At 47.4% G+C, this 22,155-nt stretch overlaps 1 protein-coding gene across 6 annotated transcripts in view; it reads right to left on the bottom strand.

Annotated features, from left to right (window-relative positions):
* Window positions 1-18,634, bottom strand: part of Mtss1 (MTSS I-BAR domain containing 1) — a 146,689-nt gene extending 128,055 nt beyond the window's left edge. For 5 of the 6 annotated variants that reach the window (XM_069991382.1, XM_069991380.1, XM_069991381.1 and 2 more), the window contains exon 1: window positions 17,974-18,634. In XM_069991382.1, the coding sequence (XP_069847483.1) occupies window positions 17,974-18,045 (72 nt within the window). In that variant the 5' untranslated portion in view covers window positions 18,046-18,634. The remainder of the gene's footprint in view (window positions 1-17,973) is intronic. The other variant, XM_069991378.1, reaches the window with a different exon arrangement.
* Window positions 18,635-22,155: the final 3,521 nt, after the last annotated feature.

Consider the following 22,155-nt stretch of genomic DNA (forward strand, 5'->3'; position numbering starts at 1 on the left):
GTCCTCTTCCTGACCCACAAGACTTAGGGGAAGACTTTGGAAAACTCTAAGAATGAGTCAGTATATGCCTACTTTTAGCCAAAGGTGGCATAATTTTCTACCCCATGGAGACTGACAAAAGAATGGGCCCTTGGCACCCAAGCACCTGTCACCCCCATGCAAGGAGGCCTAGAGAAACCCAATGACTTGATTGTATATATAAGGAAAAGGAAAGACAAGTTTATTGAGATGTGCTGGATTGGCCAGACCTAAAGAGGCAGCATCAAGCCCTGAATTCTATTCACAGCCTTGCCAGGAATTTGATGGGGAAAATTTGCCCATTTTCTTAAATTGATAATAATTAAAACAATCTCATCACTCTTGCCAATATTCACACATATTAAACATTGAAGGAATACATGAAAGAAATAAGAATTTGAGAGTCTAAACTTATGGACTGAACCTTAGCTCTCTTACTTGTGTGACACTAAACAAATGACTTGTGGGGGCATTATTACTTCACAGCATTGATGTGAAGAACAGATGGGGTCATTTATATGTCACAGAGAGATCTGCATTCCCATGTTTACTGCAGCAGTCTTCACAATAGCTAAGCCATGCAAACCAATCTATGTCCATCAATTGAGGAACAGAAAAAGCAAGTATGGTATACCTACACAATGGAATACTATGAAGCCATAAAAAAAAAATCCTGTCACTGAAACAACATGGATGAACATGGAGAACTTAACAGTAAATGAAGTAAGCCAGACACCATATGGTCTTATGCATTTGGAACCTAAAAAAGCTGACCTCATAAAAAGTAGAATGGAGGTTGCCAGAAGTTGAGGGATATGCAATAGTAGCTAGATAGGAGAGGAAAAGTCTAGAATGGGAAAATAAATATAGATACACAGCAGATAAGTGATTGTGTGGGGCCAAGAGGGTGGAGGAGAGAAAATGCTGGTGAGGAGGTGGAACTCTGAAATGACTGCCAATGGTTATGGAAGTTCTGTCTTAGGTGATGACAGTGCTCCAATTTTGAGTGTTGTAACAGTTGTACAACTCTGTGAACACACTAAAAACCAGTGGGATGTACACTTGAAGCAGATAAGTGCATGATGTATAAATTATATCCCAACAAAACTGAGATGTGAATAAATAAAGGAGGTCATATGTAAAGGGGCTTAGTGCAGTGTGGCTGGTAGACATAGGCAGAGACAATGGATGGATCCAGAATCTATAGGCTCTGAGCCACCTCATTCAGAAGATTTATTGGCTAAAAGCTCTCTAAGTCAATGATTCCATCCAGGCCTGACTCCCTCACTCTTACTCGTGGGTGCAAAACCAGGTGAGGCAGGAAGCGCTCTACCTGTCACCGTTAGTTCCCCACGGTCAAAACAAGAACTGTCTGCCATCCTAAGCAAATGGCAGGGTGGAGTACTCAAATGGCTGTGCCTGGGAATGGTGACAGCTAAACCACTCAGGAGAGCCCTGATCTTCCCCTACCTGGAGCTTCATTTCAGTCTTTACCAAATTAGCAACAAAAGGAGGGTCCCCCCCTCTCATCAAGGGGTACAGCACACAGCTCCCCACCCACGAACACCCACTCAGCCACAAGAAGGCTGCCAAAAGCAGCTCTCTCCAGACTTAATGCTATTTGACAATTTATCAAAGACTGTCAGGCCCACCTGTTTTAGTTAATCTATAATTTAATGGATTCTTTTAGAAGAAATCAACTTCTAAGAACAGAAGACAAAAAGCTCCTTGTTGAGAAATGAAAAAAAAAGAATGTGTAAATGTTATTAAAACTGAAAGGCAAGGTGATGGTGGGCTGTTCCATATTTTTTTTATAAGTTTCTGTCAAGGCAAAAAAAAAAAGTTTCTACCCACCTGAAAATAGCTTTACTATGACAATTCAAAAGCTTCAAAGATGTGAGACAGAAGGGAGGAAGTAACTTCCAGGATTAAGAAGCAAAAGATCCTAGCTCTTCAGAAAGCTGAGGTCTAATGATCAATGTTCGATGTTCAAAGTCAGCCCAAGGAAGAAAGTCCATGAGGCTCTTTTCTTCAATTAACCAACAGGAAGGTACAAGTGAAGGTGTGAAGGTGTTACTCGAGTGTTAGAGCACCAGCCTTAGGCAAAAACAAACAAACAAAAACTACAAGTGAAAGTCTGAAGCACAGCCCTGAGTTCAAGTCCCAGTATCAGCATTAAAAAAAAAAAAAAAAAAGTTGGCAATCAACAAGGTAGACCAAGGTGACCAAGGAAAGTCTTCAAGGGCAACGTCGAGAGTTGAACCACAAAAATGGACACCAGAAGGACCAGAGTGGCCCTGATTCATTCACCTGGCCAGGAGTATAAAGTGCAAGCCAGCCCGGTGACAGGAGAACCTGGCCTCTGGGTTACATTCCTGGCAGCAGCCTGGTCCCCTCAGGGAAATAAGAAGAATAATGTAATCTTACTTCATAAGAAAAAAAGAAGTAAGAAGAGTAATGTATTCTTACTTCATAAGAAAAAAAAAAGAAGTAGAAAAGCTTCCTGAATCTCTTTGACTCAAGAGTTTGGTTGGGTGGTTGTTGCTGTTGTTTTTGAGGAAGAGGGGACGGCATCTAAACCAATCTTGCCTTCCCAATCCTCAGGGAGGAGCTCTGGGGAGTTCCCTAGCTTTCTCTGCTCATGGGGACAACACCTCACCATGCAGGATAGAGAGCAGGCAGGCACCAGCTATTCCAGCTTGAGGTTGCTTGCCTTGGCTTGGCTGTATGTGAACGAAGGCCCAGAACGGCATCCCACACACAGCACAGAGGATAAGCTGTGTGTAACTCATCGGCGTGGCTGTGAACGAAGCTCCATAAATAATGCAGCAACTGCCTCTCCCAGCCTGGCCCCGCTGTGACGGGGGAACCTGCAGATAGCTGAGGAAATGCCCTGTCACACTGCCACCAGGGAGCAGAGGGGCCAGGGACCCTGGCTAGAGAAGGGGCACTTCAAGAAGGCCCATGAGAATCCTCACAGCACAAGGGACCAGGCTCAGCTGGGAATAAAGTGACTAGCAGGTGACAGGCTACATATAGGGAGTTGGGTTTCAGCTCAAAGGCCTTTATCCTACCCACTGTCTGGCCTGTCAATACGGCTGAGAAGAATCCAAGCAACACAAGCTACCTGGTCAAGCAGCATGAAGCATCAGCACTTTATACAGTCTCCAGGCCCCAAGGATCTATAGCTGTACTTCTCAAACTTGAACTTCCAGGTCCAGCCCCTGGGGATCTTGTAGAAGTACAGAATTTGCTTTGCTTGGGATGAGGTGGGACCTGGTAGGTAGATGGGACCAGGTAGCTGCTGCTGAGGATTCCAGATTCACATACACTCTTGTTACATGCTCTGCAGCTACCCTGCAGGCAGGTGCTGCTTACATATGAAGAAACAGAGGCAGGGGGATGGTAGTGAGAGAATCTGTGCTAAATCTGGACCCAAATGTTCCTGATTCTGGAGAGTCTAGGCAGCCAGAGGACAGGCCAGCCTGGGGTTCCAACCCAGGGCTGCAGAGAATGACACAATCAGACACCCTCCGAGTCTGGCTTTACCTGTGCCTCAAGTAGAATAGACAACAAGACTACCAACCACTCAAAATGCAAGGGCCCAGAGAGATAGGTGCCACACTAGAAATGGTCAGGATCTTCAACCATAGAAAACGGAAGCACAAAACAAAGGAAGCTTCTTTGTAAAAAACAGTCCAATAGAAAGCTTAGGAGACTCATGAGTGCTGTCATTTGTGGTTTGATGATGGGTACTTTTACCTCATCTCTATGTTCTCAGTGGACACTGGAACTTCTCCTGGGCTGCCCACCATCCTTGCCACCATGTCCCTCCCTCAGATTTGGAGAACCTTAGCAGGGTGAGCAACAACACCCTCCCCTTCTTCTAGGTACACCTAGATGAGCTCAGACCCCCAGGGAGGTAGGTGCAAAGCAGGGGAGATGCCCAGCCCCTTCCTACCCAAGGCAAACATCTTGAATGTCTCTGAATCCCTTGTTTCTTCAAGCCCAGGGTAGGAATAGCTCAGCTTCCAGAAGGAGGAGTGCAGAAGGAGGGACAGGCTCATGAATGCCTGTCACAAGCTTTGTCTCTCCAAACCACACTTCCCCACCCAGGCCTGCAAGATGAAGGGCTCCTAAGATCCTCAGATGAAAGGCACGTTAGGGTAAGCCCATCCATCATAAATACCAGTCCTGGGCTTTTCTTCTCTGATTGGAGCTTGCCTAATCCACTAATTATCCCTGTCCATCAAGTGGATGACAGCCTTAGGGATAATCAATGGTTGCTTCCTGGCCCGCCCACCCTCACCCACTTGTCCAAGTGCACCAGCAATAAATATGCCTATGCAAAGAATGACTGGACCACAAAGGGTGCTCCCTACCCAGCCATCCCCCTCAGCCTGCCCCATTTGTAACTCTAAGACTCTAATTAAATCAGGGCATGAAGCTTTCCTCCAACCACATCGCTAGGTCTGATGCCCAGACTGTTTTCTGACATGTGGATATGCTTCCACTTAGAATAATAACAATAAAACTAAACAAATACATCCACCCTATCTTCAAAGTTGCTTCAGTTTTTAAGGCATGGTACCAGTTAGCATGTTTTTGTCTATCATGAGCTACCCAATAGGGTAGCCACTAGCCCCCCCCCCCGTGAAGCTATTGAAATGTAAATGAAAATGAAATAAAATGGACTATCCTGTTCCTCAGCCTCACTGAAGGGCTCAGTAGCCACATGTGTCCACAGTACAGACCTACACTAGATTTCATCATGGAAGGTTCTATTGGACAACACTGACCATCCAGCACAATCTGCATCTAGGTCTCTGGATCTATTTTGTTTGTGTGTTTGGAGACAGGGTCTCACCATGTAGCCCAGGTGGTCCTGGAACTAAGGATCCTCCTGCCTCAGCCTCCTGAAAGCTGGGATGGCAAGCAGTGCCATCACGTGGACGGCACTGGAGGCTAATGAAGGCTGTCACAGCTACCCAGAGCTGGATTGAGCCCAAGGATTCATAAGAAGGGCACATGGAAGCCTCCCCAGAATGACAAATATCTGCCTACTGACCTTTGCCCACTGAACAGGGTCCAAAGCTACTGCTGTATTTGCTTATCCCTGTCTGCAAATATCCACAAGAAATAGTAACCCATGGCGCCTCGCAAACCCTATCCAACATTGTCCTGTTCTGTTACTTCACACATGCATGCACACCCATGCTCACCCCACTTCTCTCTCTTGGAAGAGACCCGTCAAACCTACTTCAGCCTCTTAAGAGACTAGCTTCTCCTGGGGCTGACCTCCTGAGCTTCCCAGACAGACATACACACTTTCTGGTTGCATGGGCTGGAGGTTCTGCTTCTCTGACTGGATACTCTCTAGTCACCTGTGAATTCTATCCAGGCAGGTGTAGTGTCGAGCACTTATCAAACTTTTTGGGGGCCAGTGTTGGCCATAGTGTTCTCTGGACACCATGTGCTTAGCCATGGTCCATAAACAGAGATTCCCATATGAGGCAAAGAAAACCCAGGCTGCCAGAAATTATGCCATACTGGCCAGCAGAGTCAGAGGCCACTGATGTCAACGAAAATGGTGATAACTATGTTCATTTCTATAGCCATTGCCTTTGTATACATGTGTGCACGCATGTGTGTACATGTGTGTGCATGTGCAAGCAACGTGCATACATCCATGTAATTCCACTGACTGTCATGGAGCCTGGACAGAGAGCCCTGATGGATAACCATGTTCAAGAGTCTGGAAGGACCACTGTGAACTGGTGGTTAAAAACATGACTCTAGGTGGGTGCTGGTGGCTCATGCCTATAATTCTAACAAACAGGAGTCTGAGATCTGAAGATCACAGTTCAAAGTCAGCTCAGGCAGGCAGGAAAGTCCATGAGAGTCTTATTTTCAATTACCTACCAAAAAAAGCTAGAAGTGGAGTTGGGGCTCAAGTGGTAGAGCACTAGCCTAGGAGACAAAAGCTGAGGGACAACACTCAGGCCCTTGAGTTCAAGTCCCAGGATTGCCCCCCCCCCCAAAAAAATGACTCTGGAGTCAGTCTGCACAACTTCAAATCTGCTCATCAGGTGACCTTGAATGAATTACTTAACCACCTGGTGCCACCCTGTCTCACTCTGTAAATGATGCTAATGGTTAGTTCCTATCTCAAAGGATGGTTACAAGACTCTATGAAACAATAACCAGTGCTCAGAATAGTGACCAGTGCTTACACCTCAACTCTGCTTCCATGAGTCACTGCACAAAAGCCAGGCTCCCTGATCAGGACATTCAATGAGTGTCTACTATGCGCTGGCCAAAAGGCAGCAAAGAGTAAGAGGCCGACATTCTAAGTCTAGTAGGAAAGCTGAAATAGAAATACCAATTCCCTTAGCCCTGGATGGCTGCAACAGACTCCCAAGTATAAAGTATTGGCATGGAGTTGGTACCAACTAACTTCCCAGGTATGGCAATGCTTCTCCTGGCTGATGATGGATAAAAAGGACATTTTCTAGCAAAGAAAGGAGGGAGGAAACAGTCTTTCCAAAAGAGAATTAGTGAGAAAAGAGAAGCAAACTGGCCACACACTGCAGGAGCACAGGACTCATCTCATCCACCAAGAATATTCTAGGTACATGCATCGTGGGCTGGGATGGGAGAGGAGAGACCGTTCTTCCTCTATGACCAGTGGCTCAGGCTGGTCCCAGGCACCCTCAGTACCCCCATTTCTCCCTCTGGCAATCCCAGCAAGACCTAGGTGTTTACAAAAACTGAGCCCCACCTTGGAGCTACACAAAGTCTCTAAACCTGTGCTTTGGCACACTCTCTAAGGCCACTCGACTTTCAAGGGAAAAATAAAATAAAATAAAAAACCTCCCCATACAGTAAGAGTTGAGAATCACCACGAGAGGAGAGCGTGTGTCCCCTGAACCCTTGGAAGCTGGGGTCTCAGCAATTTCTCAATGCTAATGTCCACATCTAGCTCTTTCCACAGTAATCCCAGGATGACCGCTCACTCATAGGAATGTCAGCTGAGACACATTCTTCCTAAGGCATTTGGCTATAGGTTTCAAAAGCTCTGAAAGGTGCATTCCTTTGGACCCAGGGCAAATCCTTCTGGTTAATCCATCATTGTAAATGAATGTCTAGCTGTGAGGATATACTCACTGCGGTGTTGCTGATAATTACTATGCAACACTGGACCCAGCCTAAACACAGATGAGTCAGGAACCAGATTCTCCGCCGTAGGGCCTTTGCACATATTCCTTCCATGCCTGGAATTTCCTCCCGATGGTCTATCATAAACTCGCTAACTGATCTACTGAAAAACAGCCTCACTGCCCTGCTGTTTCCCCATTGCACGGAAGCCTCTCAGTGTACAAAAGTCAGCTCATCCCATCTGTCTATCTCTCACCTGTCACCCCTATTCCACCAGAGCCTTAGACCAGGAAATGTGACCACTCTGTTCAGTGCTAAAACACAGCACTCCAAATGAATGAGCTGTGCACATCCAAGCCAATGCTGCACTGCACTACCACTGGGCCCTGCGTGGCTTGTTACTCCACTTGGGGACTGTCAAGGACAGGAGGCCCTCCGGTAAAAAGAAATCTCACCCAGCTCACCCAGCCCAGGCCACGCAAACCTTGGTTTCAAAGGTACGACCTCTTGTGAGCAAGTACCATAACCCATTTTGTAATCAGTGCTGATGGGTGACTTAGTTTTTACTTAATTGAAGGTTCTAGTTTTTCTTCCATTAACTTTATATAACTTGCATAATCTCTGAGAAGTAATCCCTCATGAAATGTTCTCAAAACATTTGCTAATTTTTTTTCTTTCAGAAAAAAAAAAAAACTGCCTCCTCAGTGACTTAATTAGAGTACCTCTAATTAAGGCCAGCCTAACATCAAAGAGGCCAGGTTCCCAGAGCCACAGGTTCCAGGGGACTCCACGTCTCCTTGTGATTGCAAAAGGACACAGTCTTTCCAAAGGCTGCTCAGGGCTTGGCCACCAGCTCCTCCTGGCTCTGCTCCCCACTACCAGCTTCCTATTGGGGTGTCTGAGGTAATTATTCAATCCCAAGATCACATCCTGCTGTGGCTCTGGCTTTGAAGGTTCAGTAAACAGTCACTTCAAAACAAAGAGGGCCCATTAAACCCAACTCAAAGACTTCCTTAACCACTGCCCAGCTGCTAGGAGCAGAGCCTGGCTCAGAACTGAAAGCAAGGTCGCCTTGGGAACTAATCCCAGCCTTCTAGCCTCTGGCCCCTCTTTCTTGTTTTGCACTCAGTCACAAGGGGTGCAGAGCCCTCACTGGGGTAACTCTTGACAGAGGGGACTCCTCCAGCAAAACTAATTTGTGTCCTGTGGCTGGGGGGGGGAGGGAAAAGAAGGGGACACACAACACTCCTTGGTTCCCCCACATACTTCCTTTTGGAAATAAGTTAGGGGCACTGACTCCGTGGGTCAACTGCCAACAATTCCAGGTCAGCTTCTGGGTCATCTCCCTCTAAACTGGGACAAGACCCAGTAAAACTTCTTGAAGAAGCTCAGATGAGCACAGATTTTCTCAGACTGGACCTGGCTTATCCTGACTCGTGAAAGTGTAGCTAGAACAATCATCATCAGAGAGATGGAGAAAAGAGAACCCCAAAGAGAAAGCCAGCTGGGAGGAGGGGGGCAGACAAGAACAGGATCCCTGTCACACTGCCCAGGCTCAACTCCTACCTCCACCTTGCTTTTCCCATCTGTGAAACGGGTGCTAGAACTATTAGTGTACAATGGAGACTGTAAAGCACATAAGAGTGGTGTCTGGTGGTATCAGGAGTGTAAATGCTTACCTAATAACTCAACTAAAATTTGGTTTTCAAGTGGGTGTCACCTAGAACAAAAACCTTTCACTCTACCCTCCTACCTCACACTAGAACCAGAGGTGTTCCCAGGATCCCTACAAAGTCCTGGGCATGGTACAGGCACGCTGAACCACCTGCCCCACACAAGTGCATTTCCACCACCCAGCAGAGCCCAGCAGGCATACTTACGCATACTCTGTTTTCTCAAATTATCTATATGTTGAGAGCCGAACGACACTGCATGCTCGTCTCTATGGTTATCATCCAAATGAAGATGATGCTCTTTTTGAAACACCTGAGTGATGCACTGGGCAGGGCTCATAGCTAGGAATTACAGGTTGCCTAGTCTTTGTCCAAAATGCTCAGAACCAGAAGTAAGGCTGATTTCAGAGAATTTTGGACTTTGTAAATATTTACGTCAACCTTACTAGCTGATCATGCCTAATAGAAAAATCCAAAATACCTCAAAATCTGCAGCTTGTTTGATTGTTGCGTCAGTGGTGATTTGGGGGATTTTAGCTTTTCAGATTAGGGATCATCAACTCACACTGGGGTAGCCTGGACAGATACGAGAGCATCTTTTTGATTCTTACTCCACACGGAGCCCCTTGCATATACCTCCCCATTCAATCTTTTGTTTTTAATGGCAGGATATCTTTTCATCTGATTATGGGCAAGAAAAGGGTGGCAGAGGAAGAGAGAGCCTTTAGCCTTGTGGTTCAGAAACTCTTTGCTTTCCCTATAATCACAGAACTTTCCTGACCTTACTGACACTGAAGTATTGTCTTTAAAAGTATTATCTTCTTGCCCCATTTTGCATGGAAAGAAAAATCAAGGTTCAGAAAAAGGAGTAACCTGCCCAGATAGAGAGAGAAGGTGGCAGAGCCAGGCTTCAAAGCCTAGGGGCAACCACTTTTTAAGGTAAAATGTGATAAATACAAGGTAACTCAACAAAGTATACAAAAATGAGCCAGGCATTGTTGCTACCGCCTATAATCCTAGAATCCTAGTTACTTGGGAAGCAAACATCAGGAGGAGCTTGGTTCCAAGGCTACTCTAGACAAAGCAAACTAGCCCCCTGGGCTAGATGAGCATTAGAATGAACTCAAGGGTGAGTGACTACACAAGAAGAGCTTCTACATTTCTACAGGCTTCACTGCACACTGTAAATACAGCTCTGCAAAAGGGCAGGATGGCATTAGCCCTAAGTGGAAAAGATCATAGAGTGTACAATATTCAATTACCAAATTGACAGGACAGAGTGGTCACAGCAGCTAAGATTGCGGCCCATGTGTACTGGGCACCTTAGATCCGTTCACAAGTCATCTCTCCTTTCAGCATCCTCACAAGGACCCATACATTATATTCATCAGACCCATTTTACAGAAAAACACCTGAGGCTCTGAGAGACTGAATAACTTAGCCACTGATTCACATCAGTTCCCTTTGACTCAAGGTCAAGTGTAACTCCAGAATGCCTGGCTTTCAAAAGTGCTTTAATTCAGACTTGGAAGAGACGAAGAACACACTGAAGGCTGAAACAAGACACACTAGACTTAGCTAGTACACTTCTAAAACCCTAATGTCCAAATGCTCTGCACTATGCTAATTCAAACAGTACCCCCAGGGGAGCAGGTTTCTCAGTGTTTTTAGGAACTTATTGAGGCCTTCCCTGTAACCAAAGCATCCACCCCAAAGGGTACACTCAATCTCCTCCTCTTCCCCACTTCTCCAGCCCCTGGAGAATACTGTTGAGCGACAAATGGCACAAGAGTCCCCAGACTATACCTGCCACCCATCTCCAGCACGCAGGAGCTGTCAGCACTGAGAAAACCAGGTCTTTCACAGCTGCCCAATTCTTTGAGGCAATGAAAGCAAATAAAAAGACACAAAGCTCAAAAGGCACTCAATAGGGTTGGTTTTTTTCTTTTTCTTTTTTTTTTACCCACTTAAACTAGACAGGAAAAAAGAAAAACCACTTAGAAACCAGGAGCAAGGCCATCTATGGTTTTTTCAGCAAGCTGGTCAACTTTTCCAAACACAGATCTGGATTTTCAAGGGCTCTGCAGACTCAGCTCCAACTGGAGAGCTACAGAAATATGATGAAACACAGAAAGCTCTGTCAGGGGGGCCCCAGAGCTAGACATACATTGAGTTCAAGGTAAGGGGCTGCTGGAGGAGTCCTGTGAACTCTGAGTGAACTTACTTCACACCTCTGGGAGCTGGTATAAGAGGGTACTAAGATGGCATAGTAGCTCAGCCTCTGAGATCATGGACACCAGGCTCCTGGTCAGTCACTGACAAGACCTAAAGACTTCATGGGAAGACAAGAATGACGGTGGCAGGCTGGTGCCTGATCCCAAGATTTATGTGTCCTCTGCACAACAGGGTAACAAGAAGAAAGGGATGTGCCTAACCTGTTGGAGAAGACTGGAAAGTGGAAAATGGAAGGAAGCCACCCCATGTGGACAGACCTTCAAATAATTGTCCATACAGGTGACAGCTGATCAGAACAGCCACACCACAGGAGTCCTTACAATGTGTCAGATCAAGCCTATTCCCCTGCACCAGCTCTAGGAAACATAGAGGAAGGTGCTGATTCTCATGTTCTTCCTGGGAACTTAGGCAGGTGACATGCTGTGTTCCAGAAGCACATCCACACCTTGAACATCTTAGGCTACAGAGCTTCAGCTGTAGGGCCAAAGAGGCCAAGGTCTGAATATCAACAAGTTACAGAGCTGTCGGTTTAGGGTAAGGAGGGGAAGATCCTGAAGGCAATTCTGTGAAGTAAAGGGGAACTCACATGATCTCATTTTTCCATACCCAATCTGAATATCTAAATGGTCTCACTACAGCAGGAATCTTGCCAGCTCCCATTTGTCTTTGAGAAGATGGGAGAAAAATTCTAGACACAAATGACAGAAGGGGCTGGGAAGGTGGCTCAGTGGTAGAGCACTTGCCTTGCATGCATGAGGCCCTGGGTTCGATTCCTCAGCACCACATAAGCAAAAAGAAAAAAGCTGGAAGTGGTGCTGTGGCTCAAGTGGTAGAGTGCTAGCCTTGAGCTGAAGAAGAGCTAAGGGACAGTGCCCAGGCCCAGAGTTCAGGCCCCATGACCGGACCCAAAAAAAACAAAAACAAACAAACAAACAAACAAACAAATGACAGAAGCATCTAGAGGATCAATAGTTTCAACCCTTTTACCCTCGGAGCATTTTAACAACCTTCAATGAGATAACCAATTTGACATCTATCATTTTTGCTTTCTCCTTTTCCCTATCACCAACAGGCAAAAGAAACAAGTCAAAGGGTAAGTGGTAAGCTGAGAAGGAATAGCCTGTGTGGGATATATTTATACTAAAAATAATTGCTGCTTATGTGAAATGCAAACCTTGTTAGAAATGCTGTCATTACTTGCTGAATTCATAGTAGTTTAGTGTTTGCAATACAGCTGATAATCAATACTGCCGACGTTAGAGTACACATTACTCTAGAAAGAAGGGAGTGACAAACGAGGCCATGCTAAACTCAGCCTCCCTTTCATGCAAGCTGTGAAGTACGAACAAGCTCCTCCTTCCATTTGGAACATTATGAACTATGGAATACAGGACAGAGAAAGATTTAGGCCATCAAGCAACAAGTTCGGAATGACCTATTAAACAGGATGTGTATGGGATTTCCCTACCAAAATACTCAAGATCAAAAGCAACTTCTTTCCAAATCAGGACAAAATTTGTTCCTAAAAACCGAAGGGAAAAAAAAGACTACTGTACATAGACCAGGCCTTAACACTCTGAACAAGCACCACCCTAGATGGTTCACTGCTTCCCATTTTATGACACCTTTACTTTGCCTTCTTCTTTCACTGGCCCAAAATGAGGAAGCTATAAAACCCTGACCAAACACAACCATTTGCTAAGAGAAAAGCCAACAAAGAGGCCCGTCTGTCCTTTACAGGGCTCTGCTTGTCTTGCCTTTGTGCGGCTGTCATCATTCAGAGTGGCCTAGCTCCCTTACAGAACCTAGTCTTTGGCTAAGGATTTGGTGAGGGTTTTTATTATCTCCCTAGAGAAAATTTGGGGCTCTTTGTTTTCTTATGTTGCTGGGAATCAAACCAAGACCCTGCACATCGCTAGACAAGTACTCGACCACTAAGCTACATCCTAGTTCTCAAAAAGGCATTCTTCTGAAGCATCAAAGGCAGGTCCAACAGGGATAGGCAGCCTTGCCCAGCCAGGACTACAGACCTTCCTTATCACTGGTCACCATTCCTATTCATATTCTCAGTCAGGACAAGTGAAAGGTCTGCTGCTAGGTGCTGGGGCTCACTCTTGCAATCCTAGCTACTCAGGCGGCTAAGATCGGAGGATCATGGTTTAAAGCCATCGTAGGCAGGAAAAGTCTGTGAGAGTCTTATCTCCAATTAACCAGCAAAAATACCAGAAATGGAGGTGTGGCTTCAGTACTAGAGAGCCAGCCTTCAGGGAAGAAAGCCAAAGGAGAGCCTAAGGCCCTGAGTTTGAACCCCAGAATCAACGTTAAAAAAAAAAAAGGTCTGGGGGCTGGGGAGGTGGCTCAGTGGTAGAGTGCTTGCTTTGCACGCATGAGGCCCTGGGTTCGATTCCCCAGCACCACATAAGAAAAAGAAAAAAGCCGGAAGTGGCGCTGTGGCTCAAGTGGTAGAGCGCTAGCCTTGAGCTAAAAGAGCTGAGGGACAGCGCCCAGGCCCAGAGTTCAGGCCCCACGACCGGACCCAAAAAAAAAAAAGTCTGCCACACAGTAGGCCCTCAACAAACCTCAATAAACACCAAGGACGGGAACCTCTCTTCTGACAAGAACTTAAATTATCTCCAGGGGAAAAAAAGAAGAAAGAAAACCCAACCCTGAAATCATTAATCCCACACTGGACTCATATCCACATGCTCTATCTCATGACAAGTGAGGGGAAAAAAATCTCATGACCTGGCTTGGAACCACCGAAAGATTTCCATGGAATTCAAGAAATCCTTTTAGCAGTTCTATTTTCAGGCAGAACTTAGGACAGGGGATGGGTGGCAAACAGGCATGGGGGTGGCGGGAAGGAACTACACAAGGCTTCTATTCTGCTCCGTACAGACAGGTGCTGGTAAGAGGACACCCTGTGGAAGGCAGCATGTGGTGTGGTGCACTCAGGTGTGGCTGGGTGTTTTTCACCCCAGCCATATTATGTAAGTCCAAAACACACTGTCCTGACCCAGGACAAAGTACTCCCTGTAGCAGGTCTAGCCATCTGCTGACATGCTGACACTTAAGCAATAGGGGGCAGGAAAATATTTGATTTTTAGCATCCTCCTTTAAAAAAAAGCAAACCCAATTTAATTATTAAAAGCAGCCAGACATCTCCAGGATGAGTGGTCCTGTCCTCAAGTTTGGCCAGCAAAGTCTCCTAGCCTTAAAAGCTCCCTAAACCTTATTAGATCCTGGTTTAATTACTTTAAAGCAACAACACTCATCTGTTTACAATATTTAGCTCATTCAGCCCAGAACTGGACTACAAATCCCCCCCACACACACACAACAACAACAACAACAACAACAACAACAAAATTCTAGGACCTCTTTCACACTGTCAATAATCATCTCCATACCAAGCAACCATGGCCCTTCTGTTGGAATAGTTGTCTCACCTTTCCCTTGGGACCAACTCAATCCAGACAACTTGATGGGTGGGTGATTTCCGTGGCTGGGAAGGGAAGCAGCCACTAAGTGATTCTGCACACATTAATCATTAGTGACCAGCACCCAGCACAGTGGAAGAGCAGGGGGAAAAACAAAAAACACCAGGTTTGCTCTCATCAAGGAACTGATAAGTTATTTAACAGCTGCTGCTTACGTTTCATGGCTAGAAATCCAAGTGGCAGCAAAGTGAGAATTTCTTCTGCATGCTACCCCTGAAAAGGGTAAAACACATGCCCCAACAGCCAAGGACAGAGTCAGGGGAAGAATCGTTAGAGGAAATTACAAAAAAATCTCTCTTGCGTTTTACGTCTTGGAAGCCTTTGGTTATAGAAGATGGATGATACCAAGCCTGGAAATTACTCATTTTCTGTTTTCTCCTTTTTTTTTTTCCTTCGAAGAGGAAATTGACTCCCTTCCTGTACTGGTGTACATTTTGAAGAACCAAATGCTACTTAGAAAACCATTTTCTTTATCCTTTCCTTGTCTCAGTTTAAATATATTTCTACAAAAATAACCTGTAAATGGCATTCCACATGGCTTCTTCCTCACAACAAACAGAAAAGGGAACAGAGACTTGATACATTCACCAAGAGAGTTTAAAGGAAGAAAAAGAAAATACTATTACAAAGCCAGCTGGTTTCAGATACTGAAAACTAACTTTTAACAATGGTAACTTCATACATCCACCCATTAAATAAACTTATCCTACATAACTACGTTTACTAGCATTTAAAACACCACTGGTATCTGTCTCATGCCTGAAATCCTAGCTACTCAAGAAGCTGAGATCTGAGAGTAGCAGTTCAAAGCCAGCCCAGGCAGATAAATCTGAGCCTCTTTTTTTTTTTTTCCAGTTAACGCAAAAAGCCAGAAGGGGAGCTGTGGCTCAATTGGCCCTGAATTCAAGACCCTCTACTGGCATAATCATCAACCACTGAATCACTAGAATCTAATCTACGAAAGTAATTTAAGAATACCATGAGAATATTCACCAACTGAATAGTGAGCAATTGTATTATACATAAACAATCATGGAAATCAGCCACCACAGCTTTATTATTCTTCTCCCTAACTCCCCCAAAGTCTAAAATTCTACAGACCCCAGAGCATGGTTTAGTCTTGTACTCTATCCACTTTGCTTTTAAAATCTTTTGCTGCCAAAACAAAGCAAAACAAATAGCAAACCTTTCAAATAAATACAATGCTGAACAAACCTACTACACTCAAAATGAAAGAAAATATATGGTCGCAGTGGGAAGTAAATCAGAAGCCTTTATTTTTAACTGGAATCTTACAAAAGGGGAGAGGGGGAAGTCAACTTGGCACCCTGGAATGTCTGAGCAGAGCACAGTGCCAGGCCACCAGAGGACAGCAGGTAGGTAGAAGGCAGGACAGCCCTTCCTGGGGAAGGAATTACCTGCTGAAGGACTTAGGGTTCAAACCACTGAACGAGAAGAACTGAGCCTGGACTCTGAATTAAAGAACAAAGAAAAAGAAAAGTCCAGGTGTGATCACATCCTAGGACAGGCCTGCTGTGAGCCACTCAACTCCCTTAGATCCCAGGTTTCCTTGTTCCGGCTCGGGAACTGGAAACAGCCATTATCTCCTCTAAATACCACAAGCAGCTTTACCCACCTATCTCCAATTCCTCCTCTGGGGATCAGAACAGACCATGTGTACCTCAAACGAAATCTTGTTTGACTATCAGGCATGTAGAATTTAAGTGAACAATAAATACCTCAGTCCAAAGACAGGCAGTGATCTTTGTTCAAAAGAGCACTTCAATAATTCAATGTGGATTGGGGGCAAAGGAATGAAAGGGGCTGTCTTTGTGGAGGGACTAATCCATCTAATTCCAAATGACTGGATTAGAGGCATTCCTGGACAAGCAGGATCTGGCTGTAGATTAGGCTACACGAATGTCAATTTCTGACAAAAGGCACAAGATCTGTGGGATTTCAAAATGGACAAGACCAGAACGTGAGACACCTTGACAAAGTTCACCCTGGGTGAGGTGGCAGTTGGGTCTAAAAAGGGGAGGGAGGTGTAACAGCTGAGCATTCCTCCCAAAGTCCATGTCGGAGGCACAGAAGCCTTTCCAAACCTTACACTTCATCAGACAAAAGCTTCTCCAAGCGCCAGGCAGAGGCTGAAGAGGGGCTGTCCACACCCACTCGCCAGCACAAGCTTTGCAAACCTGCCCACTCTTTTGGAAGCCGAGCTTTTAATTAAACACCACCTCCCCAGATCTGTTGAGGCAAACTGGGGCTGGGTACGAGCCAAAGAGAGCTCCCTAAATACACTTGGAAGAAAAAAAATCCCCAGCCGCCCCCCAATTTCCACCTCCAGCTAGCTAGTAGGGCTGGTAATATTTCCTTTGGATGAGTAACACAAGGTCCCGGTGTATCTCTGAGCACCAGAAAATCCACATTCGAAGATCAGGTTATCTCCAGTCCCACCCTTTGCAGGGGGGAAAAAAATGCCAGGGTGTTGTTCCCCACCCCCAACGCGCGCGCACGCGCGCGCACACATACACACAATCCCTACAATTCTGCCAAGAGAACTGTAAGTGGGGTGTGTGCGTGTAGAAGGGGCAGGGTGTAGTTGTTAAGGGTCCTAATCTTGCCTCCAGGCTAGGAGCTCAGCTTTGAGTCCCCCTTCCCGGGTAGGCTGCTCCAGGAACTTCTGCCCCCCCATTTCCCCCTCGGGAGGGTTGAGGAAACCCTTAACACACCCTCAACACGCTCTGAAGCAGTCTAATTTCTCACTGAAATTGTTCACATCCCTTCACTCCAGGTAGTCCTGAAAGCCAAGGAGGAAAAGAGCCTGGGAGGGAATCCCAGGCTCCCAGGCCAGGGATTCCATCCTCCACCCCGGGTAGGGTAGGGCTTGTACTTCCTCCCCAGCACCACTGCCAGGCACCAACCCCCCGACACCCACCCCGAACCAGGTGTCTGCCAGGAGGTCACAGATGCTCGATCGAGGGACAGACAATAGAAAACTTGGAAGCCGGGGCCCTGAGTCCCCCAGAGGAACAAGATGGTGCCGCCCCCTGGGATAATGAACGAGGAGATGGCAGGGCTCATCTCACACGTACATACACACATACATACACACGCATACGTGCACGCATACACACACACAGACACAGACACACACACACGGGGAGGTCGCCAGCCCGGTGACCCAGCAGAGCCTGGGGCAGCGCCGCGGGTGAGCAGGTGACTCCGGGCCGGGAGCTCCCGCAGGTGGCCGGCGGCCGCGCCGCAGGCCCGGGCCGGGATGACTGGCAGGGAGCGCGGGCGAAGCCCGGCGGGCGGCGGCTCGGTCAGCGCGCGGGATGGGCGCCGCGGCCGCGCGCCCCCCACCCCCACCCCGGAGCACCCACCTTCATGTCGCTGATGATGGTCTGGAAGAGGCCTCCGAGCGCGCTGCATTCCTTCTCAATCACAGCCTCCATTTTCCCGGCGCCGGCAGGGAGAGGGCAGGCTGGCGGGGCCGCGGGGCTGCGCGCGGGGCCGCTGGGCTGCGCGCGCGGGGCCGGGGCTCGCTCAGCCCGGGAGGAGCCTCACCCTCGGAGCGACCCGCCGCCGACTCGGCCGGGAGGACGCGCGCGGGTGCACGGCTCGACCGCTCTCTGCCCAAAATGACAACAACAGTAATTGTGAAAGAAGCGCGGCGCTCCGTGAGGGGTGTGGGCTGGGGGCGGGGGTGCTGTCGCCTACGTGCGGCGCTCGGCTCGCGGCCTCAGAGCGGCCCGGACCAGACTGACAATCAGGCCACCACGAGCGCCCACGACGGGAGCGGCGAAGCCCATCTTGGTGCAGAGAAAATCGCCCGCTCTCTCGGGGCCAGCGCCATTGCAAGAGAAGAATCTGGTTTCCCGAAACGAATGTTTTTCCTCCCCCTGAAATTATCTTCAAAAAGAAAAGCAGGAGGAAGAAAGAAAGAAAGAAACGCCCCGCAGCAGAAAAGGTCTGCTCACACAGCGCCCCGAATCTGTTGCTCGCAGCCCGCGGCCGCCGCCTCCTTTTCACTCCGGCGCGCCCGGCCCCGCGCTCGCTCTGGAGAAGCTCCCGGAGACGTTCCGAGGGGGGCGGCGCGCGCACGCGGGGCCGTGCGTCCGCCGCGGGGGCGCGGGGGACGGGAGCGCGCGCCCCGGGCCGTGTGCGCGCCGGCCTCCCCCCCCCTCCTCCCGCTGCCTGCGGGCGGGGCCGCGAGCGCGCGCCAGGAAAGCGCGTGGGGCGCCGGCTGCACCTCAGAGCCGACCCCGAGGTGGGGCCTCCGCCTCCCAGAAGCCCTGAGCGCCCGCTCCCCACCCCCCACCCCGCCCCGTACCCCCGACAGCCCGCCGCAGCGTGGAGAGGGGCGGGTCAGCACCCTACCCGGAGAGCGCTCACCGCGGCAGCCAGCCTGGAGAGCCCAGGCTGCCTCAGCACCCCCTGGAGACTAGTATGCAGGCATGCACAGCCCGCGCCCCACGCCAAGGGAGCGCTCAGTGGGTCCGGAGAGCCGCCGCCGCCGCCGCCGCCAGCGGAGCAGACGCTCGTTGGGTGATGTCAGGACTGCAACGCAGAGTCACGATTGCAAATAGCCAGATCCATAATTCAGGAGCGTTCGGGGGAGTATCCTGCCGTGGGATGCTGAGTTGGATAAAGTTGCAGGATGTTGGGGGAAGTGGATTGATCTGCGTGCTAAACGGATGGAAAGGGCATTAGCGCTCCTATCAGCCCATCAGTCGGTAGAGATTGCTGACTGCTGTGGCCTGCACAGTCGTGTTTTCAGGCCGGCTGCGGGCCTGAGGCGCCCTGCTGTAACCGCAGAGACACACACGCACTGAGCACGAAGTAGCTACCTGGTTCACCTTTGCAGCCCTGCAGCCTAACTCCATAGCCAGGAACGCTCATTCTGACTAAGTTAGGAAAAAAGCTCCTAACCGAACTTTGACCTTTAAGCTGAACTTTGGAAGCACAGCCAAGGCACGTAGTTCACACCTGTACTGTAGCTATTCAGAAGGCTGAGATCTGAGGATCCTGTTTCTAAGCCAGCCCAGGCAGGAAAATCTACAAGACTCTTATTTCCAATTAACTATTAAAAAAGAAAACAAGAGGTGGTTTTTTTCCTTCATTGCTGGGGTTTTTTTTGTCTTGTTTATCTGTCTTTGGAAAGACTGGTGGGGGGAGAAAGGGGGAGGCACAGAAATGGAGGGACAAAGGGTGAAGGAATGAAGCAGTGGTACCCACTGCTATACAACTGATGGGAGAGAAAAACTGAGGGAAGGAGTGACATTGTCCAAAAAAAAAAAGCACTTTTACCTGATTTATGTAACTGTAACCCCCTCTGTACATCACCTTTATAATAAAAAAAATTTTAAGTGGAGCTGTGGCTCAAGTGGTAAAGCACCAGCTTTGAGTGAAAAAGCTAAAGGACAATGCCCAGGCCCTGAGTTCAAGCCCCACTACACACAAAAATAAATAACAACTTTTTGAAGCACAAAACCACACAAGCAGGGTGGGAGTTGACAAAAGAAACCAACTACATGTTTCCTGCCTGGGCTGGCTTAGAAACATGATCCTCAGATCTCAGCCTTCTGAATAGCTACAGTACAGGTGTGAACTGTGTGCCTTGGCTGTGTTTCCAAAGTTCAGCTTAAAGGTCAAAGTTTGGTTAGGAGCTTTTTTCCTAACTTAGAATGAGCATAGGAAAATGCCAGCCCTTGAACACTGCCTGGGTCAAAGGAATGCGTGGAGCTGCATTGCTCAGCCCCAGAATATTGTTTTTCTTCTGCAACCTTCTCCCCTAAATCACCTTGTCATCCATTCTGACTGATCTCCTGGGTCACCTTGCTGGATCTTGTCCCCAAGGACATTTATTGCCGGAGTCTCACCCTTACCCTAACCTTGCCAGTACCAGGCCTTACTCCTACAAAGCTTGACACTGGTTTGTTCTTGATCATCCCCATGGTTATAATGTTAATGCTGATCAAGCTGACAGTTTAGAGAACCTGCCTCAAACTCCAGTTTACACCCTAGTGACCATCCAGTCTAGGGGAAATTACCCAACCCTTCTATGCCTCAGTTTCCTCTTCTGGTGAGTCTGACGATAGCACCCACCTGATTGTGCTGTTTAAGAATTACATGAGCTAATATATGAACATCTTTAGAGTGGTATCTGGCCTATGAAAAGTGTGCACTTAGGAAATCTTATCAACAGAAATAGGGACCAGGCCAACGTTCCTGTCCATCTCTGATCCCAGGATACCCTTTACAAGCTTTCAGGGTTGGCTTGCTGATCCACCGACATTTGAAAGGTCTACTATGTGCAGTCTAGACATTTTTTGCATGTATTGAATCTCATCATTCTAGTTCTTTTTTGTTTGTTTGTTTTTCAGTGTGGGAAGGACTCCATCAATGGTTTCTGACTCCAGTGCCTGAGATCTCCCATCCAGTTTCCAGGCTCCTACGATTAGAGCCGCCTTTGCCCAAAAGACACTAAGTTCCACTTTCCTGCCACCCCCCTGCCTCCAAATATCTCAACTGTAGAAAAAGCACACCTCTCTACGGCCTCCTTTTTTCCTGAAACCAGTCACTTTTCTCTCCTGAGAAATTAAAGTCAAACATCCAAAATCTCCTTGAAAGGGGCTCTGGAAAAGTTCCCTGGGGCAACAAAAGTCCCAGACCAGAAATGGAACAAACACTTGGTACTTTTAATAAGGGTTGGGTGGGGCAGGTGAAAGGGAGGATCTTGGGAAGAGAAATGACAAGATCAGATTTACATTCATACATTATATTCCCTTCCCAACTTTGAGTAACTTTTCCTTTCCTAAAAATGTCTGACACAAAAGAAAATAATCACAGTAGGATCCAGGCAGTTTCTCCTAGAAGTATTTGCTTCTTATCATTGTTTTGGGATTTTTTGGTTTTTGCTTTTGTTTCCTGAGTGCTTCAGATTATACCCAGTTCATGTTTTGTTTTGTTTTGTAAAACATACATAAGTTTCACTTCCTTTAAAACATATGAAAGAGGTAATTCCAAAATCATACTAAACATAATATAGAACTTGCTTTGTTTTAAAAAAAAAAACTACAGTATACATTCAAGTAAAGGCTAAATTTCCTATGCCAACTACATTTGGGACAGAAATTAAACATTTACAATAATCAGTTTCCTAAAAGTGCTATGCTCCTAGGAGGAAGAATCTGAAGGGAGTGAACCTGTGAGAGGTATTTCAATCCTGTGGTCTGGAGTACATGTGGCTTAAGATGTGTACAACCCAGAACTCTGCTCCATGACCTTGACCAGGGTTCTTGATCTTGGGAGCCTGCCTTTGTTTCCCCATGTTCCCAATTTACTGTCAATCCTCTTCTGAGGAGTGACATGGACATTTCTGTCTGTGGCTTAGTTGTGCTTACACAAGTGGGTTCCCTTCTTTCCCTATGCCAAGGATCCTGCCCCACCGGTCCTCAAACAAGGTTTATATTAGAGTCTGCTGGAGGAATTTTAAGATGCCCATAGTTGGGCTCAGCTGCCAGCAATTGATTTAATAGATCGGGGCTGTGGCTTTATGCATC

This window comes from Dipodomys merriami, unplaced genomic scaffold (genome assembly GCF_024711535.1).
Source record: "Dipodomys merriami isolate MVZ:Mamm:240054 unplaced genomic scaffold, mDipMer1.0.p SCAF_4, whole genome shotgun sequence".
Taxonomy (NCBI): Eukaryota; Metazoa; Chordata; class Mammalia; order Rodentia; family Heteromyidae; genus Dipodomys; species Dipodomys merriami.